The sequence below is a fragment of the Trachypithecus francoisi genome, unplaced genomic scaffold, assembly GCF_009764315.1.
Source record: "Trachypithecus francoisi isolate TF-2019V2 unplaced genomic scaffold, Tfra_2.0 Lachesis_group11, whole genome shotgun sequence".
Lineage (NCBI taxonomy): Eukaryota > Metazoa > Chordata > Mammalia > Primates > Cercopithecidae > Trachypithecus > Trachypithecus francoisi.
Genome location: NW_022681456.1, coordinates 77754797 through 77780714, shown reverse-complemented (window position 1 = coordinate 77780714; position 25918 = coordinate 77754797). Strand labels below are relative to the sequence as shown.

At 45.8% G+C, this 25918-nt stretch overlaps 1 protein-coding gene and 1 non-coding gene across 10 annotated transcripts in view; both read left to right on the top strand.

Moving 5' to 3' along the window:
- Positions 1 to 19121, top strand: part of RBMS2 (RNA binding motif single stranded interacting protein 2) — a 74830-nt gene extending 55709 nt beyond the window's left edge. For 8 of the 9 annotated variants that reach the window (XM_033221658.1, XM_033221660.1, XM_033221663.1 and 5 more), the window contains 9 exons: positions 9377 to 9456; positions 9592 to 9701; positions 10026 to 10072; positions 10255 to 10348; positions 15690 to 15767; positions 17053 to 17158; positions 17788 to 17868; positions 18417 to 18503; positions 18624 to 19121. In XM_033221658.1, the coding sequence (XP_033077549.1) occupies positions 9377 to 9456; positions 9592 to 9701; positions 10026 to 10072; positions 10255 to 10348; positions 15690 to 15767; positions 17053 to 17158; positions 17788 to 17868; positions 18417 to 18503; positions 18624 to 18649 (709 nt within the window). In that variant the 3' untranslated portion in view covers positions 18650 to 19121. Of the gene's footprint in view, positions 1 to 9376; positions 9457 to 9591; positions 9702 to 10025; positions 10073 to 10254; positions 10349 to 15689; positions 15768 to 17052; positions 17164 to 17787; positions 17869 to 18416; positions 18504 to 18623 lie in introns of all 9 variants that reach the window. The other variant, XM_033221656.1, reaches the window with a different exon arrangement.
- LOC117091150 lies at positions 18011 to 18114 on the top strand. Its single transcript, XR_004440271.1, has one exon. It is a non-coding gene; the product is annotated as a U6 spliceosomal RNA (small nuclear RNA).
- Positions 19122 to 25918: the final 6797 nt, after the last annotated feature.

The following is a 25918-nucleotide window of genomic DNA, read 5'->3' as shown; positions in this document are numbered from 1 at the left end:
AAGTTCATTTTAGGCCAGGCGGTGGCTTACACCTGTAATCCCAGCAGTTTGGGAGGCCAAGGCAGGCACATCACCTGAGGTCAGGAGTTTGAGACCAGCCTGGCCAACATGATGAAACCCCATCTCTACTAAAAATACAAAAATTAGCTAGATGTGGTGGCGTATGCCTGTAATCCCAGCTACTTGGGAGGCTGAGGCAGGAGAATTGCTTGAACCCAGGAGGCGGAGGTTGCAGTGAGCTGAGATCGTGCCACTGCACTCCAGCCTGGGGAACAGAGTGAGACTCTGTCTCTAAAAAAAAAAAAAAAAGTTCATTTTATTATAGGTTACAATACTCAAAAACCCATTAGCCCCTACCTAAAAAATGTTTTTAATAAAGATGGGGTCTTGCTGTGTTGCCCAGGCTGCTCTTGAACATCTGGGCTCAAGTGATCCTCCTGCCTCAGCCACATAAGCAGTTGGGATTACAGGCATGAGCCACCACACTCGGCTGAGCTCCCTACTACTTCCTGCTACGATAGGCTTTGTTCCTTTAATCCAGACCCAAACAGAGTAAAAAATTCTGTATATTCTTATAGTTTACTGAGTATTTCTCATCTTGTCTCATTTAATCTTTACAACAGCCCTATGAGATAAATATTCTCCATCTTATGGATGAGGAAAGTGAACTCTTCAGTATGAATTGATTTGCCCAGGGTCTTACAGGAGTGGGTGTTAGAGCAGAGCCCTGATCCTTCTGGCTTTGAGATCAGTAGGATGAAGTTGATCTTCCTTTTCAGATCTCTATTCTAGAACAATTCTGCATCTGTGATATCAGAGCTTTGTGAGCCTTGGTTCACTCTCTGAGGTGGAGATTGATTCAGATGAGGAAATTTCCCAAAGTCTTCCCTATACCTGCAGTTTTCCTGGGTGCCCTTCTTTGGGCTCTGGTATCTGCCCTCACTGTCGCAGGGCATCAGCCTCCCTTAGCCCACTTAAGAAATGTCTCTGCTTTTATTTATTTTAAGATTTTATTTGAAAGGAGATTCTTTTGACTTTTTTTTTTTTTTTTTTTAGTTTCAAAATGACTGGACTAAGTGAGCTAAGCACCCCTTTTAGATTTATAATATCTTGTCTGGTCCATGAACACCCCCTTACTCTGAGTGTTTCAGACCTTGGGAACAAGAAATAGTTTCTCTTGGCCGGGTGTGGTGGCTCATGCCTGTAATCCCAGCACTTTGGGAGGCTGAGGCGGGTGGATCACCTGAGGTCAGGAGTTTGAGACCAGCCTGGCCAACCTGGTGAAACCCTGTCTCTACTAAAAATACAAAAATTAACTAGGTGTGGTGGCGGCCTCCTGTAATCCTAGCTACTCAGGAGACTGAGGCAGGAGAATCACTTGAACCCCGTAGGCGGAGGTTACAGTAAGCTGAGATCGTGCCATTGCACTCAAGCCTGGGTGACAAAGCCAGACTCCTCCGTCTCAAAAAAAAGAAATATAGTTCCTCTTCCCCAGCTGACTCAATCTTAGTAGCACCACCTGCTGGCAATCCCGGGTATAACTAAAGGAGAGTTCCTTGGCTTGGGACCATCGAACTTACTTTGCTTCCATACTCCCTTAAAGCAGAGGTTCTCAACCTTTCTCAGTTTGTGGCACCCTTAGTTATTTAATAGTTTTTCACCCTAGACCAAAATAAATACCTAACAGTTCAATTTATTAAGTAACTGAATGGTCCACACAACTTTTTTTTTTTTTTTTTTTGAGACGGAGTCTCGCTCTGTCGCCCGGGCTGGAGTGCAATGGCACAATCTCGGCTCATTGCAACCTCCGCCTCCCGGGTTCAAGTGATTCTCCTGCCTCAGCCTCCTGAGTAGCTGGGATTACAGGCGCCTGCCACCATGCTCAGCTAATTTTTGTATTTTTAGTAAAGATGGGATTCACCAGGTTGTCCAGGCTGGTCTCCAACTCCTGACCTCAGGTCACCTCGGCCTCCCAAAGTGCTGGGATTACAGGCATGAGCCACCACGCCCAGCCAGTCCACACAACTTTAAAAAAAAATTTCCTGACAGCAATAACTTCATGGTCCACACAGCTTAAGAAGTGTTTATGCTTTAACAACTTTGTAGCTGTTTGAAAAAATAATACACAAATATTGAAAGAGAGAATGTCTTTATTTCATTCTAACTATACTTACTAATGGAATATGTGCCTGTTGGAATTGCACAACTTCTCAAAATTTGGTATCAGAATGGACACCTACACATTCATTTCCTGTTAACATATTGGTTTTCTTATGGTATTTGCTTTTGTCATAGCAACTATTTAAACCCAGCTTTGTGAAAATATGATGTTATCTATCAAAAGGATTGTAGGGGGAACTAATGTTGAAACAGTAAACAATTTTGAGCTAGTAGTGTACACATTCTCCAACAGATATTGCTGTTTTTCTTCAAAGAGTTAAAATAACCCTCATTGTGCCCCTCTGAGTTCACCACAGCCACCCACAGTCCCTGAGAGCACAGTTTAGGAACTGTGGCTTTAGAGACTTTTGAAAAACTATGAAATCTCTTGTATGTTTCTATGTTAATGTCTACAAGTTTTCTTCATATGTTCAGATTCATGCAAAGTATGATTTCGAGCAAATTATAAATATTGGCATTTAAAATGAAACTGTTACCTCATTTAAAAATGTATTCAAATGAGATCTAAATACATAGCAATCTGATACACAAATCATTCATTTAAAAAATACCTGACTTTGTCCGGACGCGGTGGCTCACTCACGCCTGTAACCCCAGCACTTTGGGAGGCCGAGGCGGGCGGATCATGAGGTCAGGACATCAAGACCATCCTGGCTAACACAGTGAAACCCCGTCTCTACTAAAAATACAAAAAAATTAGCCGGGTGTGGCGGCAGACGCCTGTAGTCCCAGCTTACTCGGGAGGTTGATGCTGGAGAATGGTGTGAACCCAGGAGGCGCAGCTTGCAGTGAGCTGAAATCGTGCCACTGCACTCCAGCCTGGGCAACATGCACTTCAGCCTAGGTGACAGAGTGAGACTTGTCTCAAAAAAAAAAACTGGACTTTGGGAGGCTGAGGCGGGTGGATTGCTTGAGCTCAGGAGTTCAAGACCAGCCTGGGCAACACGTGAAACCCCATCTCTATAAAAACAAAACAAACAAAAAAATTCGCCAAGCATGGTGGCACATGCCAGTAGTCCCAGCTACCTGGGAGGCTAAGATTGGAGGATCACCTGAGTCCAGGAGGTCAAAACTGCAGTCAACTGTGATCACACCACTGCACTCTGGCCTGGGTTACAGAGTGAGAGACCCTGTCTCAATAAATCAATACAGGAGCATGGGTAGGGCTGGAGGCAGATGGGGTGGGCCTTGCCCTGGGGATGGAGCTATGGGCCCATAGGACCCCTAGCCACTTCCTAGTTCCCCTTACCCCTACACCCCCCTCAAAAAAAACAAAAAACAAAGTGCTATTTTTTTTTTAATACAGTACTCTCGGCTGGGTGTGGTGACTCATGCCTGTAATCCCAACACTTTGGGAAGCTGAGGCGGGCGGATCACCTGAGGTCGGGAGTTCTAGACCAGTCTGACCAACGTGGAAAAACCCCGTCTCTACTAAAAATACAAAATTAGCTGGGCATGGTGGCGCATGCCTGTAATCCCAGCTACTCAGGAGGCTGAGGCAGGAGAATCACTTGAACCTGGGAGGCGGAGGTTACGGTGAGCTGAGATCACGCCATTGCACTCCAGCTTAGGCAACAAGAGCGAAACTCCATCTCAAAAAAAAAAAAAAAATGGAGTAGTCCCCCCTTATTTATGGTTTTACTTTCTATGGTTTCAGTTACCCACAGTCAACTGAAAATATTAAATGGAAAATTCCAGAAATAAGCAGTTAAAATGTTTTAAAATTGTATGCCATTCTGAGTAGCATGATTAAATTTCAGGCTGGGCTCAGTGGCTCACGCCTGTAATCCCAACACTTTGGGAGGCTGAGGTGAGCAGATCACTTGAGATAAGGGGTTCAAGACCAGCCTGGTCAACATGGTAAAACCCCATCTCTATTAAAAATACAAAAATTAGCCAGGCGTGGTGGTGTGCACCTGTAGTCCCAGCTACTCAGGAGGCTGAGGCAGTAGAATTGCTTGAACCTGAGAGGCAGAGGTTGCAGTGAGCCGAGATTGCACCACTGTACTCTAACATGGGTCACATGGTGAGATTCTGTCTCAAAAACATAAATAAATAAAAAAATTCATGTTGTCCGCTCCATCCACCCTTTGTCCAAAGTATTCACACTGCAAATGCTACCCGCCCATTAGTCATTTAGTAGCCATCATGGCTATCAGATGAAAAAGCATAGTATATCTAGGGTTTGGTACTATCCATGGTTTCAGGCATCCACTAGGGGCCTTGGAATGTATCGCCTGAGGATAAGGGGGGACTACTATAGTCATAAATCTCATATCATTCTTATAATATTCATTTTTTCTTCTTGATCTTGTGTTTCTATTCCATTTCTCTATAGAATTTAGTTTCTATGCCATTTCTTTATAGAATTGTATTCTAGTGTAAAATATTTTTATAATTAAAGCCTTTATGGATCATCTTGTCATACTTCTCTGCCATATACATTTATGCCATATATATGTATAAATATATACATAAATTTATATTTATGTATATAAATTTAAAATTTTGGCCAGGCGTGGTGGCTCATGCCTGTGTAATCCCAGCACTTTGGGAGGCTGAGGTGGGCAGATCACTTGAGGTCAGGAGTTCGAGACCAGCCTGGCCAAAATGGTGAAACCCCATCTCTACTAAAAATATAAAAATTAGGCTGGGCGTGGTGGCTCAAGCCTGTAATCCCAGCACTTTGGGAGGCCGAGACGGGCGGATCACGAGGTCAGGAGATCGAGACCATCCTGGCTAACACGGTGAAACCCCGTCTCTACTAAAAATACAAAAAAAAAAACCTAGCCGGGCGAGGTGGCGGGCGCCTGTAGTCCCAGCTACTCCGGAGGCTGAGGCAGGAGGATGGCGTAAAACCCGGGAGGCGGAGCTTGCAGTGAGCTGAGATCCGGCCACTGCACTCCAGCCCGGGTGACAGAGCAAGACTCTGTCTCAAAAAAAAAAAAAAAAAATATATATATATATATATATAAAATTAGCTGGGTGTGTTGGTGGGCACCTGTAATTCCAGCTACTCAGGAGGCTGAGGTGAGAGAGTCACTTGAACCTGAGAGATGGAGGTTGCAGTCAGCTGAGATCACGCCACTGCACTCCAGTCTGGATGACAGAGTGAGATTCAAAAAAAAAATTATCTTTACAATGATGAGCTCACAATTGCCCAGACAACATAAATATCTTAAAATGTTCATACAATGCCAGGGGCAGTGGCTCACGCCTGTAATCCCAGCACTTTGGGAGGCCGAGGTGGGTGGATCACCTGAGGTCAGGAGTTCAAGACCAGCCTGGTCAACATGGCGAAACCCCGTCTCTACTAAAAATACAAAAATTAGCTGGGGATGGTGGCGGGCGCCTGTAATCTCAGCTACTCAGGAGGTTGAGGCAAGAGAATCATTTGAACCCAGGAGGCGGAGGTTGCAGTGAGCCGAGATTGCACCACTGCACTCCAACCTGGACAACAAGAGCAAAAATCCGTCTCAAAAAAATAATAAATAAAATAAAATGTTCATACAACATTATTATTATTATTATTGAGACAGGGTCTCACTTGGTTGTGCAGGCTAGAGTGCAGTGGTACGATCCTGGCTCACCACAGTCTTGACCTTCTGGGCTCAAGTGATCCTCACACCTCTACTTCCTGAGTATCTGGAACTACAGGCCCCCACTGCCATGCCCAGCTAATTTTTTTGGTGGGGTATGGTGGGGGCAGCAAATTTTTTATTTTTTTAATTTATTTTTTTTTGGAGATGGAGTTTCATTCTGTCACCCAGGCTGGAGTGCAGTGGTGCAATCTTGGCTCACAGCAACCTCTGCCTCCCAGGTTCAAGCAATTATCCTGCCTCAACCTCCCAAGTAGCTGGGACTACTGGCACATGCTGCCACGCCCAGCTAATTTTTTGTATTTTAGTAGACACTGGGTTTTACCGTGTTGCCCAGGCTGGTCTCGAACTCCTGAGCTGAGCTCAGGCAATCTGCCCACCTCGGCCTCCCAAAGTGCTAGGATTACAGGCATGAGCCACTGCACCCGGCCTAATTTCTTAATTTTTTTGTAGAGATGGGGGTCTCACTGTTTTGCCCAGGCTGGTCTTGAACGCCTGTGTTCAAGCAGTCCTCCCGCCTCAGCCTCCCAAAGTGCTGGGATTTAAACATGAGCCGCTGTGCCTGGCTTTTTTTTTTTTTTTTTTTTGAGATGGCATCTCGTTCTGTTGCCGAGGCTGAAGTACAGTGGTGCAATCTCAGCTCACTGTAACCTCTGCCTCCCAGGTTCAGGCGATTCTTGTGCCTCAGCCTCCCAAGTAGCTGGGATTACAGGTGCACGCCACCACGCCCAGCTAATTTTTGTATTTTTAGTAGAGATGGGTTTTACCAGGTTGGCCAGGCTGGTCTTGAACTCCTGGCCTCAAGTGATCCGCCCACCTTGGCCTCCCAAAGTGCTGGGATTACAGAGGTGAGCCACCATGCCCAGCCAAATTATTTTATAGAAGTAAATTTTATTGCAAATGCAGAAGCATCTATGACATGGATAGGTTTTGTTTTGTTTAGTTTTTCTAATTAGGTCAGGTAAGCATAAATTAATATTGTTTATTACTATAACAAGGGAGAGTTTAATGCCAGTTCTGTTCCTGCTTTTTGTTTTCATGCTGAGAAAACTTGTTCTCATAAGTAAGTAGATGGGAATGGAAAGAATTTTGTTAAAACAGGAATTTTAAAAATTTCTTCTGGCCAGACGTGGTGTCTTGTGCCTGTAATCCCAGCACTTCGGGAGGCCGATGCAGGCAGATCACTTGAGGCCAGGAGTTTGAGACCAGCCTGGACAACATGATGAAACCCCATCTCTACTAAAAGTACAGAAATTAGCCAGGCGTGGTGGCACATGCCTGTAATCCCAGCTACTCGGGAGCTGAGGTAGGAGAATCGCTTGAACCTGGGAGGAGGAGGTTGCAGTGAGCTGAGATTGTACCATTGCACTCCAGCCTGGGCGACAGAGCGAGACTCCATCTAAAAAAACAAACAAAAAATTCTTCTGAATTATATGCCAAGAACCAAGGTGTTCTGTCATCAAAATTGATTTTTTATGTGTGAATTGACAACTTGCTAAAGTCCCCCAACTTTGTTGTTTCTAAAGAATTGGAAACCATTTGAGAGGAGCTATTGTAAGAGGGGACTTCAGCCTTGATCATTAGCCTTCAGGAGCTCTCCCTCCGGAAGATCAGATTTAACAGTTTTTGAGAAAGTTGAGATTCTGAAATGCTCCACGGCCTGCTTACCCTTTGGAAAGACTGTAAGGAGTAGAAGTACCCAACAGAACACCACAGCTCTACGATACCGAATGTGTGGTTTTCTCTAAAAGGCTCAATTTGAGGACTTTTAAAAATATCTTCTTTTGGCCGGGCGCAGTGGCTCACGCCTGTAATCCCAGCACTTTGGGAGGCCAAGGCGGGTGGATCACGAGGTCAGGAGATCGAGACCATTCTGGCTAATACGGCGAAACCCCGTCTCTACTAAAAATACAAAAAAGTTAGCCGGGTGTGGTGACAGACACCTGTGATCCCAGCTACTCAGGAGGCTGAGGCAGGAGAATGGCATGAACCTGGGAGGCGGAGCTTGCAATGAGCTGAGATCACACCACTGCACTCCAGCCTGGGCAACAGAGCGAGACTCTATCTCAAAAAAAAGAAAAAAAATATTTTATAGGAATGGTTCATATTTCTGGGGGTCACTGGCACAGAAAATGTGAGTCTTACTTTAAATATGGAAATAGGTTAAATATACTGAGTTACTTTAAATATGGAAATAGGTGAAAATACTGTTCCTTGTTCTATATAGTCCCTTATAATTTTTAGAACACATTTATATACATTATCTCCTTTGATCTACACAACACCATGTGGTAGGGTAGATGGATGTTATCTCTAAAGCACAAATAAGGAGTGGATCGGAGGGGTTTTTGTTTTGTTTTGTTTTTGTTGTTGTTTTTAAGACAGAGTCTTGCTCTGTCGCCCAGGCTGGAGTGGAGTGGTGTAATCTCAACTTACTGCAGCCTCTGCCTCCCGGGGTCAAGCAATTCTTCTGCCTCAACCTCCTGAGTAGCTGGGACTACTGGCACACACCACCATGCTCAGCTAATTTTTTTTAAAATTTTTAGTAGAGACGGAGTTTCACCATGTTGGCCAGGATGGTCTTGATCTTCTGGCCTCGTGATCCGCCCACCTTGGCCTCCCAAGGTACTGGGATTACAGATGTGAGCCACTGTGCCTGGCCTTTTTTTTTTTGACATGAATTCTCGCCCTGTTGCCCAGGCTGGAGTACGATGGCGCAATCTTGGCTCACTGCAACGTCCGCCTCCCAGGTTCAAGCGATTCTCTCACCTCTGCCTCCCGAGTAGCTGGGATTACAGGCACATGCCACCACTCCCGGCTAATTTTTGTATTTTTAGTAGAGACAGGGTTTCTCCATGTTGTCCAGGCTGGTCTCAAACTCCTGACCTCAAATGATCTGCCTCGGTCTCCCAAAGTACTGGGATTACAGGCATGAGCCACCGCATGCGGCCAATCACAGGCTTTTTGTGAGTGTCCTCACTCACAGAGCTCTGGGTGGCAAACTGATGCTGGAATCTCAGTCTTCTGATGCCTTATTTCTCTTTCTTCGACAAGAAACTAACTCAGTAGATTCCAGCATTCCTTTTTCTATCACTATGGGCCATGAACTCTTTCTTATTGCTTTTTCCTTCCACAGATTCATGAAATCTTAATGATATCATCAATAGCTAATTAGATCTTGACCTTAATTACAAGAAGCTAAAAATAAATATTGGCAAATTGTTAGCTTGTACAATTTTATCAGATTAAAGGAACAATTTTCATTCAGAATTTTCTAATAAAAAATAATAGTAACGGCCTCTATTTCTTATATTCTTTCTTATTTACATGGCAGACACAAGAGAGGGCCCATGTTAATAGTCTGAAGACTGTCATTCCTATGAGGATCCCATACAGGGACCAGTTGAGAGAACCTTCATTACAAGCTGGGGTTACCTCGTCAAGAACCTTGAATTTGTGTGGTACTCTGTGTTTCTGTAGTCATAACATTTGGAGCAATTATGGGGCTGGGAACTTAGAGCTTTGCTTTCTCTTTCAATGTGTGGAGAGCACAGATCCTGGAGAAGCTAGAGCCTAACCCCTCTTATGCTCCTTAGGATGGAGTCCACAGAGAAGTGTGAAGCCATCATCACCCACTTTAATGGAAAATATATTAAGACACCCCCTGGAGTACCAGGTGAGGCATCTGGGGCTCAGGCTGAGAGGGCCACAGGTTGTTAGTTCCAGTGAAGATTCTGGAGCAGCTTTGCATGAGTGTGCCTGGGCCACATGAGGTGGGACTCAGCTGCCCATTTCCCTTCTCTCTTGGCAGCCCCATCTGATCCCTTGCTTTGCAAATTTGCTGATGGCGGGCCAAAGAAACGACAGAACCAAGGCAAATTTGTGCAAAATGGACGGGCTTGGCCAAGGAATGGAGACATGGTAAGAGGACCTCTGAGGAGACAGGAGTACTAACGACATTAAAGTGGAATGGAAATGATCATGGCATGATTTCTGTGAGCTTAGGTGGAAAGCTTGAGAGCTACAGTATGTAATTGAGAGATGCTGGCTGTTAACATACTGCCAGTATGTTCTCGAGCAGGGCTTTGTGGCCTGCAGAATCAGAAAAACTCTGAAACAGCTGTAGTGGGACTTGTCCAGGCTTTAATTTGTTAAACTAAAACATTCCCAGCCTTGGACATTCTGGACCGGCTCCTGTTCTCACCCAAGGGCTCACAATGTGAACACTGTGTTCTTTCTTTATAGGGCAGCATGGCCTTGACCTATGACCCCACAACAGCTCTTCAGAATGGGTAAGGTTGTTTTATATAATCAAGCCACCTGAAAATGATAATGGCCTGTGTCCAGACACTCAAATGTTTCATCTTAATTCTCTCTATTTGAAAGTCAAGGGAATGTTGGTTGTGCCTATCAGTTGGGGCCCTTCCCTTGTGGTTTCCTGTGACTCAGTACTGATTGAGGTTCCTTCCCACAGGTTTTACCCAGCCCCTTATAACATCACCCCCAACAGGATGCTTGCTCAGTCTGCACTGTCCCCATACCTTTCCTCTCCTGTGTCTTCGTATCAGGTATGTTCATGCCTGAAAAAGGGTGTGGTGGTTTTCCCTACTGTTGTGCTTTAAGTGAAGTAATATAAGGCTAGGAACTACTTGTTTCTTCTTTTAATCATATTACACACAATTTTACGTAACAGTGTAAAAGATGATCTGTGTGTGTGGTCATATATATGGTATATAGTTTTAATGGTGTCCTCTTACTCCCCCTCCACCACCTCCACAAGTAAACTCATGTTAATGTCCTGTGTAGCATTTGTCATATTTTTTCATATGATTATACACACATGTATAGCATTTGGAGAGTTGTTTATTTTACAAAAATTGGACTATATTAAATATATTTTTACATTCACTCATCTCACTTAACAGTATCCTATACCAGTGATTCTCAGAAGTGTGGTCCCTGAACCAGCAGCATCAGTATCATCTGAGAATTTTTAGAAACAGAAATTTTAGACTCCCCTCCAAATCTACTGAATTACAAACTCTGAGGATGGGGCCCAGTGATCTGGGTTTTTGTTTATTTGTTTGTTTGTTTTCAGACGGCATCTCCTTCTGTTGCCCAGGCTGGAATGCAGTGACGCCATCTCTGCTCACTGCAACCTCCGCCTCCTGGGTTCAGGCGATTCTCCTGTCTCAGCCTCTGGAGTAACTGGGATTACAGGCATGTGCCACCACGCCCAGCTAATTTTTGTTTTTTTAGTAGAGACAGGGTTTCACCATGTTGGCCGGGCTGGTCTCAAACTCCTGACCTCAGGTGATCCGCCCTCCTCAGCCTCCCAAAGTGCTGCACCATGCCCAGCCGTGATCTGGGTTTTAACAAGCCCTCCAGGTGATCCTGTTGCAGCTAATGTTGAGATCCTCTGCTCTAATTTTATCTTTTTTAATGGTTGCATTATATTTCATGCTGCAGATATGCCAGAATTCTTTAGCTATACCAAATAGGGGCATTCACTTAGATTCGTTTTTTTGCTGCTATCAATAATGCTCCACTAAACACCCTTGTGCTATATTTTTACATATGCGTGCTTCTATTTCTGGGGGCTAGAGTCCCAGGAGTTGGATTGCTAGGTTGAATGCTGTATGGATTTTCAGTTTTATAGATGTTGCCAGATTGCTTTCCACAAAGGCTATGTCACCTCACATTTCCACCAACCCTGTATGAAAGTACCCGTTTCCCTTCAAGCATAGGTGCTACTGCTCTTTTAAAATTGTTCCTGTCTTGCTGGGCGTGGTGGCTCACACCTGTAATCCCAGCACTTTGGGAGGCCGAGGCAGGTGGATCACCTGAGGTCAGGAGTTCGAGACCAGCCTGGCCAACATGGTGAAACCTAGTCTCTACTAAAAACACAGAAATTAGCTGGGCATGGTGGTGGGCACCTGTAATCCCAGCTACTCGGGAGGCTGAGGCTGGAGAATCACTTGAACCCGGTAGGCGGAAGTTGCAGTGAGCCGAGATCCCGCCACTGCACTCCAGCCTGGGTGACAAGAGTGAAACTCTGTCTCAAAAAAAAAAAAAAATTGTTCCTGTCTTGATGAATGTAAAGTACATTGTTATTTTAATTTGCATGTCCCTTACTAGAGGTGAATTTAATCATTTCATTTGTCATAGTTTGATTTGCTTCCATCTGATTGCTATTCCTATGCTTTGCCCATGTTTCTATTTGGTTATTTGTTCTTTTCTTATCAACTTATAAAAACTCTATGTAAGTATTAATCTTCTAAATGTTATCTTTGTTACAAAATTTTTTTTCCAATTTTATTTTTTGGCTGTTGACTTTGTGGTCCTCAAACTTTAGTGATGTATCAGAATCACGTGGAAAACTCATTGAAACCTGGGTTGCTGGGCATCACACCCAGAGTTTCTGGTTCAGTAAGATGGGTGGAAGGCAAGAATTTGCATGTCCAACAAGTTCCCAGGTGATGCTGCTGCTACTGCTGCTGGTCCAGGGACCATACTGTGGGAATCACTAGTTTTTGCCATATAAAAGTTTAAAATTTGGCCAGGTATGGTGGCTCATGCCTGAAATCCCAGCAGTTTGGGAGGCAGAGGCAGGCGGATCACTTGAGCTTAGGAGTTCGAGACCAGCCTGGGCAACATGGCAAATCCCCCATCTCTACAAAAAATATGAAAATTAGCCAGGCGTGGTGGTGCATGCCTATAATCCCAGCAACACAGGAGGCTGAGGTGGGAGAATTGCTTGAGCCCGGAGATTGAGGTTTCAGTGCGCTGTGATCATGCCACTGTACTCCATCCTGTGCAACATGTCTCAGAAAAAAAAAAAAAGGTTTAAAATTTGTAGATAAATTTGTCTTTTTCTTTTTTTTTTCTTTCTTTCTTTTTTTTTTTTGAGACGGAGTCTTGCTCTGTCGCCCAGGCTGGAGTGCAGTGGCCGGATCTCAGCTCACTGCAAGCTCCGCCTCCCGGGTTTACGCCATTCTCCCGCCTCAGCCTCCCGAGTAGCTGGGACTACAGGCGCCTGCCACCTCGCCCGGCTAGTTTTTTTTTTTTGTATTTTTAGTAGAGACGGGGTTTCACCGTGTTAGCCAGGATGGTCTCGATCTCCTGACCTCGTGATCCGCCCGTCTCGGCCTCCCAAAGTGCTGGGATTACAGGCTTGAGCCACTGCGCCCGGCTGTCTTTTTCTTTTATAAATAATTTTTGAGACCGGGCGCGATGGCTCACACCTGTGATCCCAGCACTTTGGGAGGCCGAGGCGGGTGGATCACCAGGTCAGGAGATCGAGACCATCCTGGCTAACACGGTGAAACCCTGTCTCTGCTAAAAATACAAAAAATTAGCCAGGCATGGTGGCGGGCGTCTGTAGTCCCAGCTGCTGGAGAGGCTGAGGCAGGAGAATGGTGTGAACCCAGGAGACCATCCTGGCTAACACAGTGAAACCCCATCTCTACTAAAAATACAAAAAATTAGCCAGGTGTGGTGGTGGGCACCTGTAGTCCCAGCTGCTGGGGGAGCTGAGGCAGGAGAATCTTAGAGACCAGACAGACCAGACTCTGTCTCAAAAAAATAAATAAATAACTTTTGAATTTCCTGTCTTTTTTTTTTTTTTTTTGAGATGGAGTTTCACTCTTGTTGCCCAGGCTGAAGTACAATGGCCCAATCTCAGCTCACTGCAACCTCCGCCTCCCGGGTTCAAGCGATTCTCCTGCCTCAGCCTCCCAAGTAGCTGGGATTACAGGCATATGCCACCATGCCCGGCTAATTTTGTATTTTTAGTAGAGACGGGGTTTCTCCATGTTGATCAGGCTGGTCTCGAACTCCCGACCTCAGGTGATTCACCCACCTCGGCCTCCCAAAGTGCTGGGATTACAGGGATGAGCCACTGCGCCCGGCAAATTTCTTGTCTTAATTTTAAAAAGTATTCTCTGTCTCTATACTGTGTATCTGGTCTCTTAAGATTTTATGTTTTTTTTTTGTTTGTTTGTTTGTTTTGAGATGGAGTCTCGCTCTGTCGCCCAGGCTGGAGTGCAGTGGCCGGATCTCGGCTCACTGCAAGTTCCGCCTCCCTGGTTTACGCCATTCTCCTGCCTCAGCCTCCCGAGTAGCTGGGACTACAGAAGCCCGCCACCTCGCCCGGCTAGTTTTTTGTATTTTTTATTAGAGACAGGGTTTCACCATGTTAGCCAGGATGGTCTCGATCTCCTGACCTCGTGATCCGCCTGTCTCGGCCTCCCAAAGTGCTGGGATTACAGGCTTGAGCCACCGCGCCCGGCCCGATTTTATGTTTTAATTTACGTTTAAATGTGTAATCATCAGGAATTTATCTTTGTGTATGGCATAAGATAGGAGTCTGTTTTCTTTCAGAGTGTTACCCAGTTGGCCTAGCACCAAATTATTAAATAATCTAATTTACTGGATTATTTCAAATCCAGTTTGAATTGAAATGTCCTTGCAACCCATAATATACCTTCTGTGTCTATAGATTTGCCTATTCTGGATATAGTAGGCAAAGCTCAGAAAATTGTATGATTGTGTGATTACACATAAGTAAAATCATACAACATTTTTTTGTGTCTGGCTTCTTTCACTTAGTATGTTTTCAAGATGTATCCATGTTGTAGCATTTATCAGTACTTCATTCTTTTTATGGCTGAATAATATTCCATTATATGGCTATACCACATTTTGTCCATCCAGTTATCAATTGGTCATCATTTGAGTTGTTTCCTTTTGGCTATTATGAATAATACTGCTATAAACATTGATATACAAGTTTTTGTGTGGACATATGTTTTCATTTCACTTGGGTATATACCTAGGAGTGGAATTGATGGGCTACATAGTAACTTTGTATTTAACTTTTTGAGGAACTGCCAAAGCGTTTTCCAGAGTAGCTGCACCATTTTACATTCCCAGCAGCGGCAGTGTAAAACACTTGTTTTTCTGTCCTTATAATTGTAGCCATGCTGGCCTGGCACTGTGGCTCACACCTGTAATCCCAGCACTGTGGGAGGCCGAGGTGGGCGGATCACTTGAGCTGAGGGGTTCAAGACCAGCCTGGGCAACATGGCGAAACCCCGTCTCTACAAAAAATAACCAGGTGTGGGCTGGGTGCAGTGGCTCACCCCTGTAATCCCAGCGCTTTGGGAGGCCAAGGCAAGCAGATCACGAGGTCAGGAGATCAAGACCATCCTGGCTAACATGGTGAAACCCTGTCTCTACTGAAAATACAAAAACAAAATTAGCCAGGCATGGTGGCGGGCACCTGTAGCCCCAGCTACTCAGGAGGCTGAGGCGGGAGAATGGTGTGAACCCAGGAGGCGGAGCTTGCAGTGAGCCAAGATCCTGCACTCTAGCCTGGGCGACAGAGCAAGACCCTGTCTCAAAAGTAGCCAGGTGTGGTGGTGCACACCAGTAGTCCCGCTGCTGCACTCCAGCCTGGGCAACAGAGCAAGACCCTATCTCAAAAAATAGAAATAATAATTGTAGCCATCCTAATAGGTATGAAGTGGTATCCCATTGTGGTTGTGATTTGCATTTCAGCCTCTTTCATGTACTCATTGGCTATTTGTATATCTTCTTAGAGAGATATCTTTCCAAACCCTTTTTTTTTTCTAATTTTTTTAGTGACAGGGTCTCACTCTGTTGCCCAGGCTGGAGTGTAGTGTCAGAATCATAGCTCACTGTAATTTTGAACTCCTCTTTGCTCTTTTTTAAACTGGATTATTTATTGAGTTTTAAGAGTTGCTAATATTTTAAAAACAGTTTTCTTAATGTTTCTATTTTGAGTGGGGCATGCCAACTTTTCTGGGCTTTGTTGAATATTATTAGATCCTTGGGTCTGAACAATAGTTTCCAGGCAATTAACATTTTTGTTTTTGCTTGTTTTAGAGAGTGACTCAGACATCTCCTCTACAAGTACCTAACCCATCTTGGATGCACCACCATTCATACCTCATGCAGCCTTCAGTGAGTGTTCAGAAGTGGGCAGAAGCCAAAGAGGCAATTTGATGTAAAGAAAAAACTGACCGGGTGCAGTGTCTCACGCCTGTAATCCCAGCACATTGGGAGGCCAAGGCAGGCGAATCACCTGAGGTCAGCAGTTCGAGACCAGCCTGGCCAACATGATGAAACCCCATCTCTATTAAAAATACCAAAAATTAGCCAGGCATGCGTAGTGGCAGGCGCCTGTAATCCCAGCACTTTGGGAGGCCGAGACGGGCGGATCACGAGGTCAGGAGATCGAGACCACCCTGGCTAACACTGTGAAACCCCGTCTCTACTAAAAAAATACAAAAAATTAGCCGGGCGAGATGGCGGGCGCCTGTAGTCCCAGCTACTCGGGAGGCTGAGGCGAGAGAATGGCGTAAACCCGGGAGGCGGAGCTTGCAGTGAGCTGAGATCCGGCCACTGCACTCCAGCCTGGGCGACAGAGCGAGACTCCGTCTCAAAAAAAAAAAAAAAAAAAAAAAAAAAAAACCAAAAATTAGCCAGGCATGCGTAGTGGCAGGCACCTGTAATCCCAGCTACTCAGGAGGCTGAGACAGGAGAATCGCTTAAACGTGGGAGGCGGAGGTTGCAGCGAGCTGAGATTGTGCCATTGCACTCCAGTCTGGGCAACAAGAGTGAAACTCCGTCTCAAAAAAGAAAAAGATAAAGAAAAAAAAGGCCGGGCGCGGTGGCTCAAGCCTGTAATCCCAGCACTTTGGGAGGCCGAGACGGGCAGATCACGAGGTCAGGAGATCGAGACCATCCTGGCTAACACGGTGAAACCCCGACTCTACTAAAAACTACAAAAAACTAGCCGGGCGAGGTGGCGGTGCCTGTAGTCCCAGCTACCCGGGAGGCTGAGGCAGGAGAGTGGCGTGAACCCGGGAGGCGGAGCTTGCAGTGAGCTGAGATCCGGCCACAGCACTCCAGCCTGGGTGACAGAGCGAGACTCCGTCTCAAAAAAAAAAAAAAAAAAAAAAAGGAAAAAAAAAAGGCTTTTGATGCCAGGAGATGTGGGTGTGAGTTCTGGCTCAGATCCTTGTGCAACCCAGCAGTAAGACGTAAGCTTGTTATTCTTAGACGAGGGTCCTTCCACACTGACAGGCACAGTTCCTATTCTTTTGCATAGTTGGGTTGCTGCTCACTTACTATTTCTCAGGATTCTTAAATGTCTGTCTCCAGTGGTCCTGACAGCCACCAGTCACTGCTTTAGGCAGCCTCACAGGATGCTGCAGCTAACCCTGTCCTTTGTTGCTGTCTCTAGGGTTCAGTTCTGACACCAGGGATGGATCATCCCATTTCTCTCCAGCCTGCCTCCATGATGGGACCCCTTACCCAGCAACTGGGCCACCTCTCCCTCAGCAGCACAGGCACGGTAAAGCAGGATATTTCTGATTGTAAACTCTCTGAATGAGCACGGCATACCTATGTAATACTCTTCAGCATAAGTAACTTATGAATAATGATGGAATTACTTCAGTATCATCCAGGGCACACTCAGAACAGGACATAAACTACAATGGTAGTGCTCCATGAGCCAGGAATACAGCCATTCTGCTCCTCAGCCCACCTCTTTTAACTGATTCCTGCTCATGCACCTCATAAATAGTGCTTCTGTCTGCATATTAGTTTATGATACACATGTGTCCTAGGAATCCTCATCAAAATAGTACCTGAAAGGATGGAGGTTTCTTAATTAGGTTTCTTTTAGGCCTACTGTATTCCTTTTTGCATAGAAAGGGCTCAAGGGTAGAGAAGGAAGTGTGTTAAGGAAAAGCAGAAGGAAGTCGGGAAAGAGGAGGAAAATAAGCCATATAGGGAGATGTCTCCCTAACAATGTACTTTAGAACCACCTGAATTGCATTTAAGAAGCTAATGCTCAGATCAATTAAATTAGAATCTCTGGGGTAGAACACAGGCATCAGTATTTTTAAAACCCCCCAGCTGCTTCAAATGTAGCCAAGAATCACTGCTGTAAGCCCGTTGTTTCTCTTTCTAGTATATGCCGACGGCTGCAGCTATGCAAGGAGCTTACATCTCCCAGTACACCCCTGTGCCTTCTTCCAGTGTTTCAGTCGAGGTAAGGGTGTTATCATTTCTTTGGATTGAGGTTAGGAAAATGAACGGAGGCAGGTTTCCCCTGATCAAGATCTTCTTCTCACAATGATGCTGATTCTGTGTTCACAAATAGCTGGTAGGTATATGAAGAACGTAGGAAGGATGTGCTCGCTTAGGCAGCATGCATACTAAAATTGGAACGATACAGAGAAGATGATGGCCCCTGTGCAAGGATGACATGCAAATTTGTGAAGCGTTCCACATTTAAAAAACAACAACAACAGATGTAGGAAAGAAGGACTTGGTCTGAGTTCATGAATGAGGCCCTTCCTTACATTTGGCCAGCCAGTAGTTAACACCAGGATGCTGGCTTGTATTGACTAGTGTGTCTTGGGAAGAGGACAGGCTGCTAGGAAGGTTGGGGAAGTGGTGGTGTGGGTGGAAACACTCACACGTGAGTGTGGAGAGTGGGTAGATTTGGGAGGGCGCTCGATGTAGGGTGGGCTTTGGTGTAGTGGGAGGTGAGGAAAGGAATGCGTAAGATGACACCCCTCCTTGGCTATGGCACAGGAGAGCAGCGGCCAGCAGAACCAAGTGGCAGTGGACGCACCGTCAGAGCATGGCGTCTATTCTTTCCAGTTCAACAAGTAACAGTGGGTAAGAACCACATGCTGGGGGCAGGGAGGGCTGTGCTGGCAGATAGCAGCTCAGCCCAGCCTGAAGTCAGACAGGTTCTCATGTTTGTCTTGTCTCCTCTCTGGCTTGTGCCTTCTTTAGGAGATTCCCCTCCCCATCTTTACTGAATAGAAATGAATTCTTGGAGATACTCTTGCTCCCAGATTCCAGAGGGTTAACCAGGAATGGAGACCATCCGTCGGCCCTGCTAAGGACTAACACTTAGCCATCGTTTTTCGCAGGCCTGGGCCTGGAAAAAGAAAGCTCTATGTTCCTGCCCTTTGCTATTTCTCCGTTGCTGATGGAGCCTGGGGGAACCATCACTTTTCTTGTGTGCTACATTCAAGGAGATCAAAAAAACTTTTTTTCTTTTGCAAAGAAAGCTTTTTGTTTTTAACTGCAACGTAATTTTCCCCTACCCTAAAGAGACATGGTGGTTGTAGCTTCTCATCTATATGAAAAAGTTTTTGATACATTGGAATTATTTGGGAATGCTTTTAAAATAATTTGTAATTATTTCTTTACAAACCAAAACAGAACAGAAAGATGTGGTGCTAGAACATTGCTGAAGGAGCTCTACTTACTGAGCTTAGTTCTGGACTTTTTTGATGTGTGTCTATGTGTTTTAAAAAGTATGCAGCCTTTAAAAAATTTGTTTGGTAAAGCTCTCAGCTCACACACCCCATCTCCTCTTCACCCATATTATGCCTTCTTTCTCTAGTCCAGATTCTTCTTTTTCTCTTTTCTAAACAGCTGAGCCTGCCTATTTTGCCCTCTTACAGCTTTTAATTTTATGCATTTTTAAAAATGACATTTCATGTGGAATTTGGGGTTGGGGGGCAGGCTGGGCAAGGAACAAGGTAGAACACTAAGTAGGCCATGGAAGTGGCTGTTCTTTCCCCCACCCTGCCACACCCTGGGAGAAAAAAACTAGACTTTGGCTTCAGAAAGCACAGATGTGACCCAGGCTTACTAAAGAGACAATTCCACAGCCCTGGGAACACACCCTTGAGCCAAATGTGAAGACTAGGTCTTCCCTGGCAAGTTCCGGAAGAATGGACTTACTGACTTTTACCAACTCTTCTCACTGCCAAGGCCAACAGCATCTGAGGAAGTGTCTTTTCCAGCTACAGCTTTTTGGGAGTACCTGCTTTCCTGCTTCCTGGAGGATATTTTCTGTCCTGGGCTTCATGGCCCCTCTCTTCCCTGTTGCACGTTGCTGTGCTCAGAGCCTTTGCAGCTGTGATCTAGTTGAATCCACAAAGGCTCCTTCCACACTGTGGAAGATCTGCTGCTTCACCCACAGACCAGAGGTTCTCAACCAGAGGTGATTTTGTCCTTCCCAAGCCTTTGGCAACATCTAGAGACAATTTCGATTGCCATGCCTGGAGGTGGGATGTGTGTGCTACTGGCATCTAGTGGCTGGAAGCCAGGGTTGCTGCTAAACATCGTACACTGCATAGTATAGTCCCCACTACCCCCAACCAAGAATTATCTGACTCCAGAGGTCAATATTACCAAGATTGGGAAACACTGATATATCAGTGTTGTCCCTGCCTCCTGGGTTAGGGTAAATTCTCACCCCAACCCTGGACAAACAGTGCCTTTTGACACTCATGCAACTGTTTGGGAAGGACTGGACTGGGATCCTTGAATTCTCCCCAGACTTTGACTTTTGATAACTCTGTATGTAGCAAGAGTGATTCTTGAAAGAGTTGTGGCTCCACGCTGAATGCACACGTGTACTCAGACAGATTCAGTGGGCAGTGTTCTGGTGTGTGCTGTGCAATGGTGGGAAAGGACAAAGCTCTCTAAACTGTCCAGAGCAACTTGCCCTGCCCTGGTGTGCTTGGACCCTTTGCCCAGGGAACCAGGACATGAGAAATAATGTTCCTTCTGTGGAAGGACAACAGAGAGCTAGGGTAGAAAAGAACAATAAATTCCAACTCTTTTTTTTGAGACAGAGTCTCGCTCTGTCGCCCAGGCTGGAGTGCAGTGGCCGGATCTCAGCTCACTGCAAGCTCCGCCTCCCGGGTTCCCGCCATTCTCCTGCCTCAGCCTCCCGAGTAGCTGGGACTACAGGCGCCCGCCACCTCGCCCGGCTAGTTTTTTGTATTTTTCAGTAGAGATGGGGTTTCACCGTGTTAGCCAGGATGGTCTCGATCTCCTGACCTCGTGATCCGCCCGTCTCGGCCTCCCAAAGTGCTGGGATTACAGGCTTGAGCCACCACGCCGGGCAAATTCCAACTCTTTATGAGGCCAGGAGTCCTTTAAAAAAGCCTATGTCTTGGTCTTTAACTGTCCCCTTCTGCAAGATGTGACTCTATACACATGGAGACAGATTGAAGAAAGCCTTCAACCATCTTCTAGGAAATCAGATCCTGCTCCTGTCTTCTCCCAGTCACTCCCTTATGCACTGAAAGGATAATTTCACTGCCCTGCACTTCAAGGCCAGGTACCTCTCCACCAGACAGTCAGACAAAGGCAAATGACGGAGGATAGAGAGACAGGTGTTCACTAGGCTGGCCATAGGGAGAGGAAGGGGCTGACAGCTGGGGAAAAGAAACTGTAGTATCAGTTGTTGCAAGTAGAACTTGGCCCAGCTTTCCCTCCCTTCCCAGACACCCCAGAATTGAGAGTCCCAGTGCTCCCTAGTGTCGACTTTCTATATACATCCTAGGGGTAGGGGAGTGCGGGGCAATGGGTAGGATATAGAGTGTAAAGGACAAACTGCCGCAGTCTTCTCATTGATGCTTCCAACCTCAGGAAGGGCTTACCCAGTGTAAAATAGCCCCAAGCCCTGCAGCCTTCTAGAGGGCTTTGGCTGGGGAGATAGCTTTTGGTTTTAAGTCTCCAGCCCTCAGTCAAGGAAAATATACCATAGCTGCTTTCTTGTCAGTGGTCTTTGAGAGAAAGAGAAAACAAATCTAGAATTCTGTTCATTTGATAGACCAGGGGAGCTTTGCTATGGTAGGAGGTTTAGAAAGGGACTTTCATGCATAGAAACTATGGTTGATATTGCTGCTCCCCTCTCCTCTGCCTCACAGAACTCCTGATTCTGTCTTCTTTCTCTCTGTATATTTTTTAAAATGTTTAAATGGCTCTAACTTTTTGTTTTGATTTTTGAATTTACCTTTTGGAGTTCTTCTCATATGAATCTACTTGTTAGATTGTATTAATGAGTGTTTCTGGTTTGGGCATGGGAAGTGATAGGGAACCTGAAGTTATTTTGCAGTGGCTAATGGCACTGAGGAATTTCTTTTTTGGTGCATTTGGTTTACACTCATTTCCCCCCTAATTGTTAGGTCATTTGTAACAGTGGGTGAGTGTTTGGAGGAAAGGAGGGAGAAGAAAGGAGGGATACTGTTTCTCCCATGAAATAGTCTAATTGGTTGGGATGATGGCAGAGGGAAATGTAGGGGAGCCTTCCAGCTCACAGCCTAGGGCTGGGCTCTTAAACACTATGCCTAGTGTTTTCTGAATACTGTCTTCACGGAGCCCAGCTCTTACTCTCTTTGTACTTTACATCTCACCCCCACTCATTACAGATGCTCATAACATTCTTAAAATATTTTAGTACTTGTCATTTTTCTGTTTTCAGTCAACTAGAACACACCAGAGTCCCTTCCTCAGATGGCATAATCCTTTATAGGCTCTGAGCCTGTCTAGCATCTCCTGTTGGTGTTATTACTCCCCATCTCAGGCTCTGAGATGATACTCAGACCCTAAACTGATTGGACTTTTTGGAGGAGGGTGCCAGTAGAGGTCAGGAAGATGTGGAGATGATGATGGAGATGTTTTTATTTTGTTTTTTAGAGATGGTCTTGCTGTGTCACCTAGGCTGGAGTGCAGTGATGCAGTCGTAGCCCACTACAGTCTTAAATTCCTGGGCCCAAGGGTTCTTCCCACCTAAGCCTCCCAAGTAGCTGGAACTACAGGCACGTACTACCAAGCCCAGTTTTTTAAATTTTTGTAGAGACAGGGTTCTTACTATGTTGCCCAGACTGGTCTTGAACTCCTGTCAAGTGAGCCTCCCACCTCAGCCTCCCAAAGTGCTATGATTACAGGTGTGAACCTCCATGATGAGATGTTATTTTTAATGTTTTTGACTTTGGTTTTTTTTTTTTTTTTTTTTTTTTGAGACAGGTTCTCACTCTGTGGCCCAGGCTGGAGGGCAGTGGCACCATCATGGCTTACTGTAGCCTCGACCTCTCAAGGCTCAGGTGATCCTCCTGCCTCAGCTGCCTGTTCCCCTGCCACCAAGTAGCTGGGACTGCAGGAGTGCACCACCACGTCTGGCTAATTTTTTTATTTTTAGTAGAGACGGGGTTTTACCATGTTGGCCAGGCTCGTCTCCAACTCCTGAACTCCAAACGGCTAATGTTTGTGTTTTTAATAGAGACAGGGTTTCGCCATGTTGCTCAGCCTGGTCTCAAACTCCTGGGCTCAAATGATCCACCTCAGCCTCCCAAAGTGCTGGGATTATAGGCGTGAGCCCCTGCACCTGGCCTTTTTAGTTTTTTTTAATTTATTTTCTCTGAGACGGAGTCTCACTCTGTTGCCTGGGCTGCAGTGCAATGGCGTGATCTTGGCTCACTGAAACCTCCACCTCCTGGGTTCAAGCAGTTCTCCTGACTCAGCCTCCTGAGTAGCTGGGATTAGAGGTGCCTGCCACCACGACTGGCTAATTTTTGTATTTTTAGTAGAGATGGGGTTTTGCCATGTTGTCCAGGCTGGTCTTGAACTCCTGGGCTCAAATGATCTGCCTGCCTTGGCATCTCAAAGTGTTGGGATTACAGGCGTGAGCCACTGCACCTGGCCCTTTGCAGTGTTTTTAACCAAAGAATTTGTAGAGTTGCCCAGACCAGGAAGCCTGGTGGCTCTGAAGGGTAATAGACCTTGTCAGTAACAGACAGGGGGGGTGGTAGGAGGACATTACTCATATTGAAGATGAAGACCAGACTTTGCTGCTTCACAGGCCATGCCGGGGGTTGGGCCACTTCAGCTCCACTCCATTCGTTTTCCCTTCCTAACTTGACAATCAGTGAGCTCATTCACCCTCCCTTAGTGCCTACTCCTGTCACTCCAAAGTCAACCCATTGGGAATTGAGGCCTGCATGTGGGCTGTTACTTTGCGTCATACAGATGCTGTCAGAGGCCTTGCTGGAATGTCCTAGGAATCCCTAGTAGCAGTGGCTACTAGTCTTCTAGAAAAGAACTATTGCTGCTGCCTTGTGCACATGCCCCACCTTCTGGGAAAGTGGCAGCATTGCATTCATGAGGGGCTTTGCATTCTTAGCCAAGGGCAATAAACTTGGGTGGGTGATCTGGCCCAAACTTGCCCTTAGGCTCTGCTAGCCCTGAATCAGCAGGCTTCAGAGAGGAGGGTGGGTGTTATAAAAGCCAGTCTGTAAAGGGTAAATTCCAAATCTTGTGCCTTGTTATACCAATCCTTTCTGATTCCCTCTTAAACCAACTACTCTATTTTTGTGCTGCCTACATTTTCAATCCTCCCAAGCATTAGCAAATTCCTGAAATTTCCTCATTTGGTAGGCCTTCCACAGAAGTCAGCTATGGACTTCCATAGGAGTTGGCAGCTAAAACCAGACTGTGAGCTTCTGTCTCCCTTCTGATCTTTGCTGCACCTCCCAGGGGATGGTCCCCACATGACTATACAAAAGCTGGGTACCCTCATCACCCCGGTTACCCCTGACCTGATTGAATAAACTTTCATTCTCCAAGCAGACCCCCAAACTTCCTTGTCCTTGTTACACATCTACCTCACAATCTCACAATTAAACAAGGACATATTCACCTATTTCTTTACTGTCTTTCTCTATGAGGGTTGGGAAGGTGGGGGCTAGAAAAGGCTCATAATTTTTAAACTCTTGGGAATTTAAAAACTCTTGGGAATTTCTATTCCTACAATGTTTTCTCTGGGATTTTTAGCTCACTGATCACCCTAGAATAGTGTGAACTCTCCAGATAGGTCCTGCTGAGATAAGCCAGGGGAGTAGGCTGTGCAGTGACTGCTTAGGGTAATAAGTAATTGTTGGAGGACACCAGCATAGGAACAGAACTTAGAACTTAGAGGACAAGAAAGCTGCTCGGTGGCTGGTGTATAGCTGTAAAGGTAACCAAATACCAAAGAGGGAGTCTGTCATTTTCATAAGGCTGGAAGCGAATGCTCCTTCTCTATCTTAACATACAGTTTAGGGGGTTCACCAAGACAAAAGTTTCCAGGCTGGAGGGCAACACTTTTCCAGCCTCAGTGAAGCCCCCACTCCAACATATACCCTTTCTGGGTGGGTGAATACTACTTTTTTTTTTTTTTTTTTTTGAGACAGAGTCTCGCTCTGTCACCCAGACTGGGGTGCAGTGGCCGGATCTCAGCTCACTGCAAGCCCCGTCTCCCAGGTTTAAGCCATTCTCCTGCCTCAGCCTCCAGAGCAGCTGGGACTACAGGTGCCCGCCACCTCGCCCGGCTATTTTTTTTTGTATTTTTTAGTAGAGACGGGGTTTCACCATGTTAGCCAGGATGGTCTCGATCTCCTGACCTCGTGATCCGCCCATCTCGGCCTCCCAAAGTGCTGGGATTACAGGCTTGAGCCACTGCGCCCAGCTGGGTGAATACTTCTCTGCATGTGGACAGAAAATGTTTAATTTATACTTAAACACATTTTATGCATTTTTATCTGGAGACTTCTAGTTTTATATTCTTCCCACATCTATGCCAATGCCACCATTCTAACTTACACTCCTTTTCTACCCCTGGTCTTTTCCTTGTCCTTCCCTACAACTTGGTAGAGAGGTCCATTTTGTCTTACTTCACACTTTTTTTAAATAAAACACAAAAGTCTACATTTTGGTGTCTTATCCGTGAGTGGAAAGTGGTAAGCTGGTGATGGTCCCACATTTGCTATGACAGAAACACAGTTAGGAAGCTGGGGCCACATCTCACAAGGCAGGACCTGGATACACTGAATCCCACTTTGCTCCAGCCCAGCAACTCAGCCAGACATTTAGGCAAGAGCACTAATAACCCTTTCCATCCACACAGAGGGTGTGGAACAGGAGTCTGGCTTTTAGTACCGTTTGCACAGAAAAGGCAAACATGTTGTTCCCCTGCCTGTGGTCTCTTTTTTTTTTTTTGAGACGGAGTCTCGCTCTGCCGCCCAGGCTGGAGTGCAGTGGCCGGATCTCGGCTCACTGCAAGCTCCGTCTCCCGGGTTCACGCCATTCTCCTGCCTCAGCCTCCCGAGTAGCTGGGACTACAGGCGCCCGCCACGTCGCCCGGCTAGTTTTTTGTATTTTTAGTAGAGACGGGGTTTCACCATGTTAGCCAGGATGGTCTCGATCTCCTGACCTCGTGATCCGCCCATCTCGGCCTCCCAAAG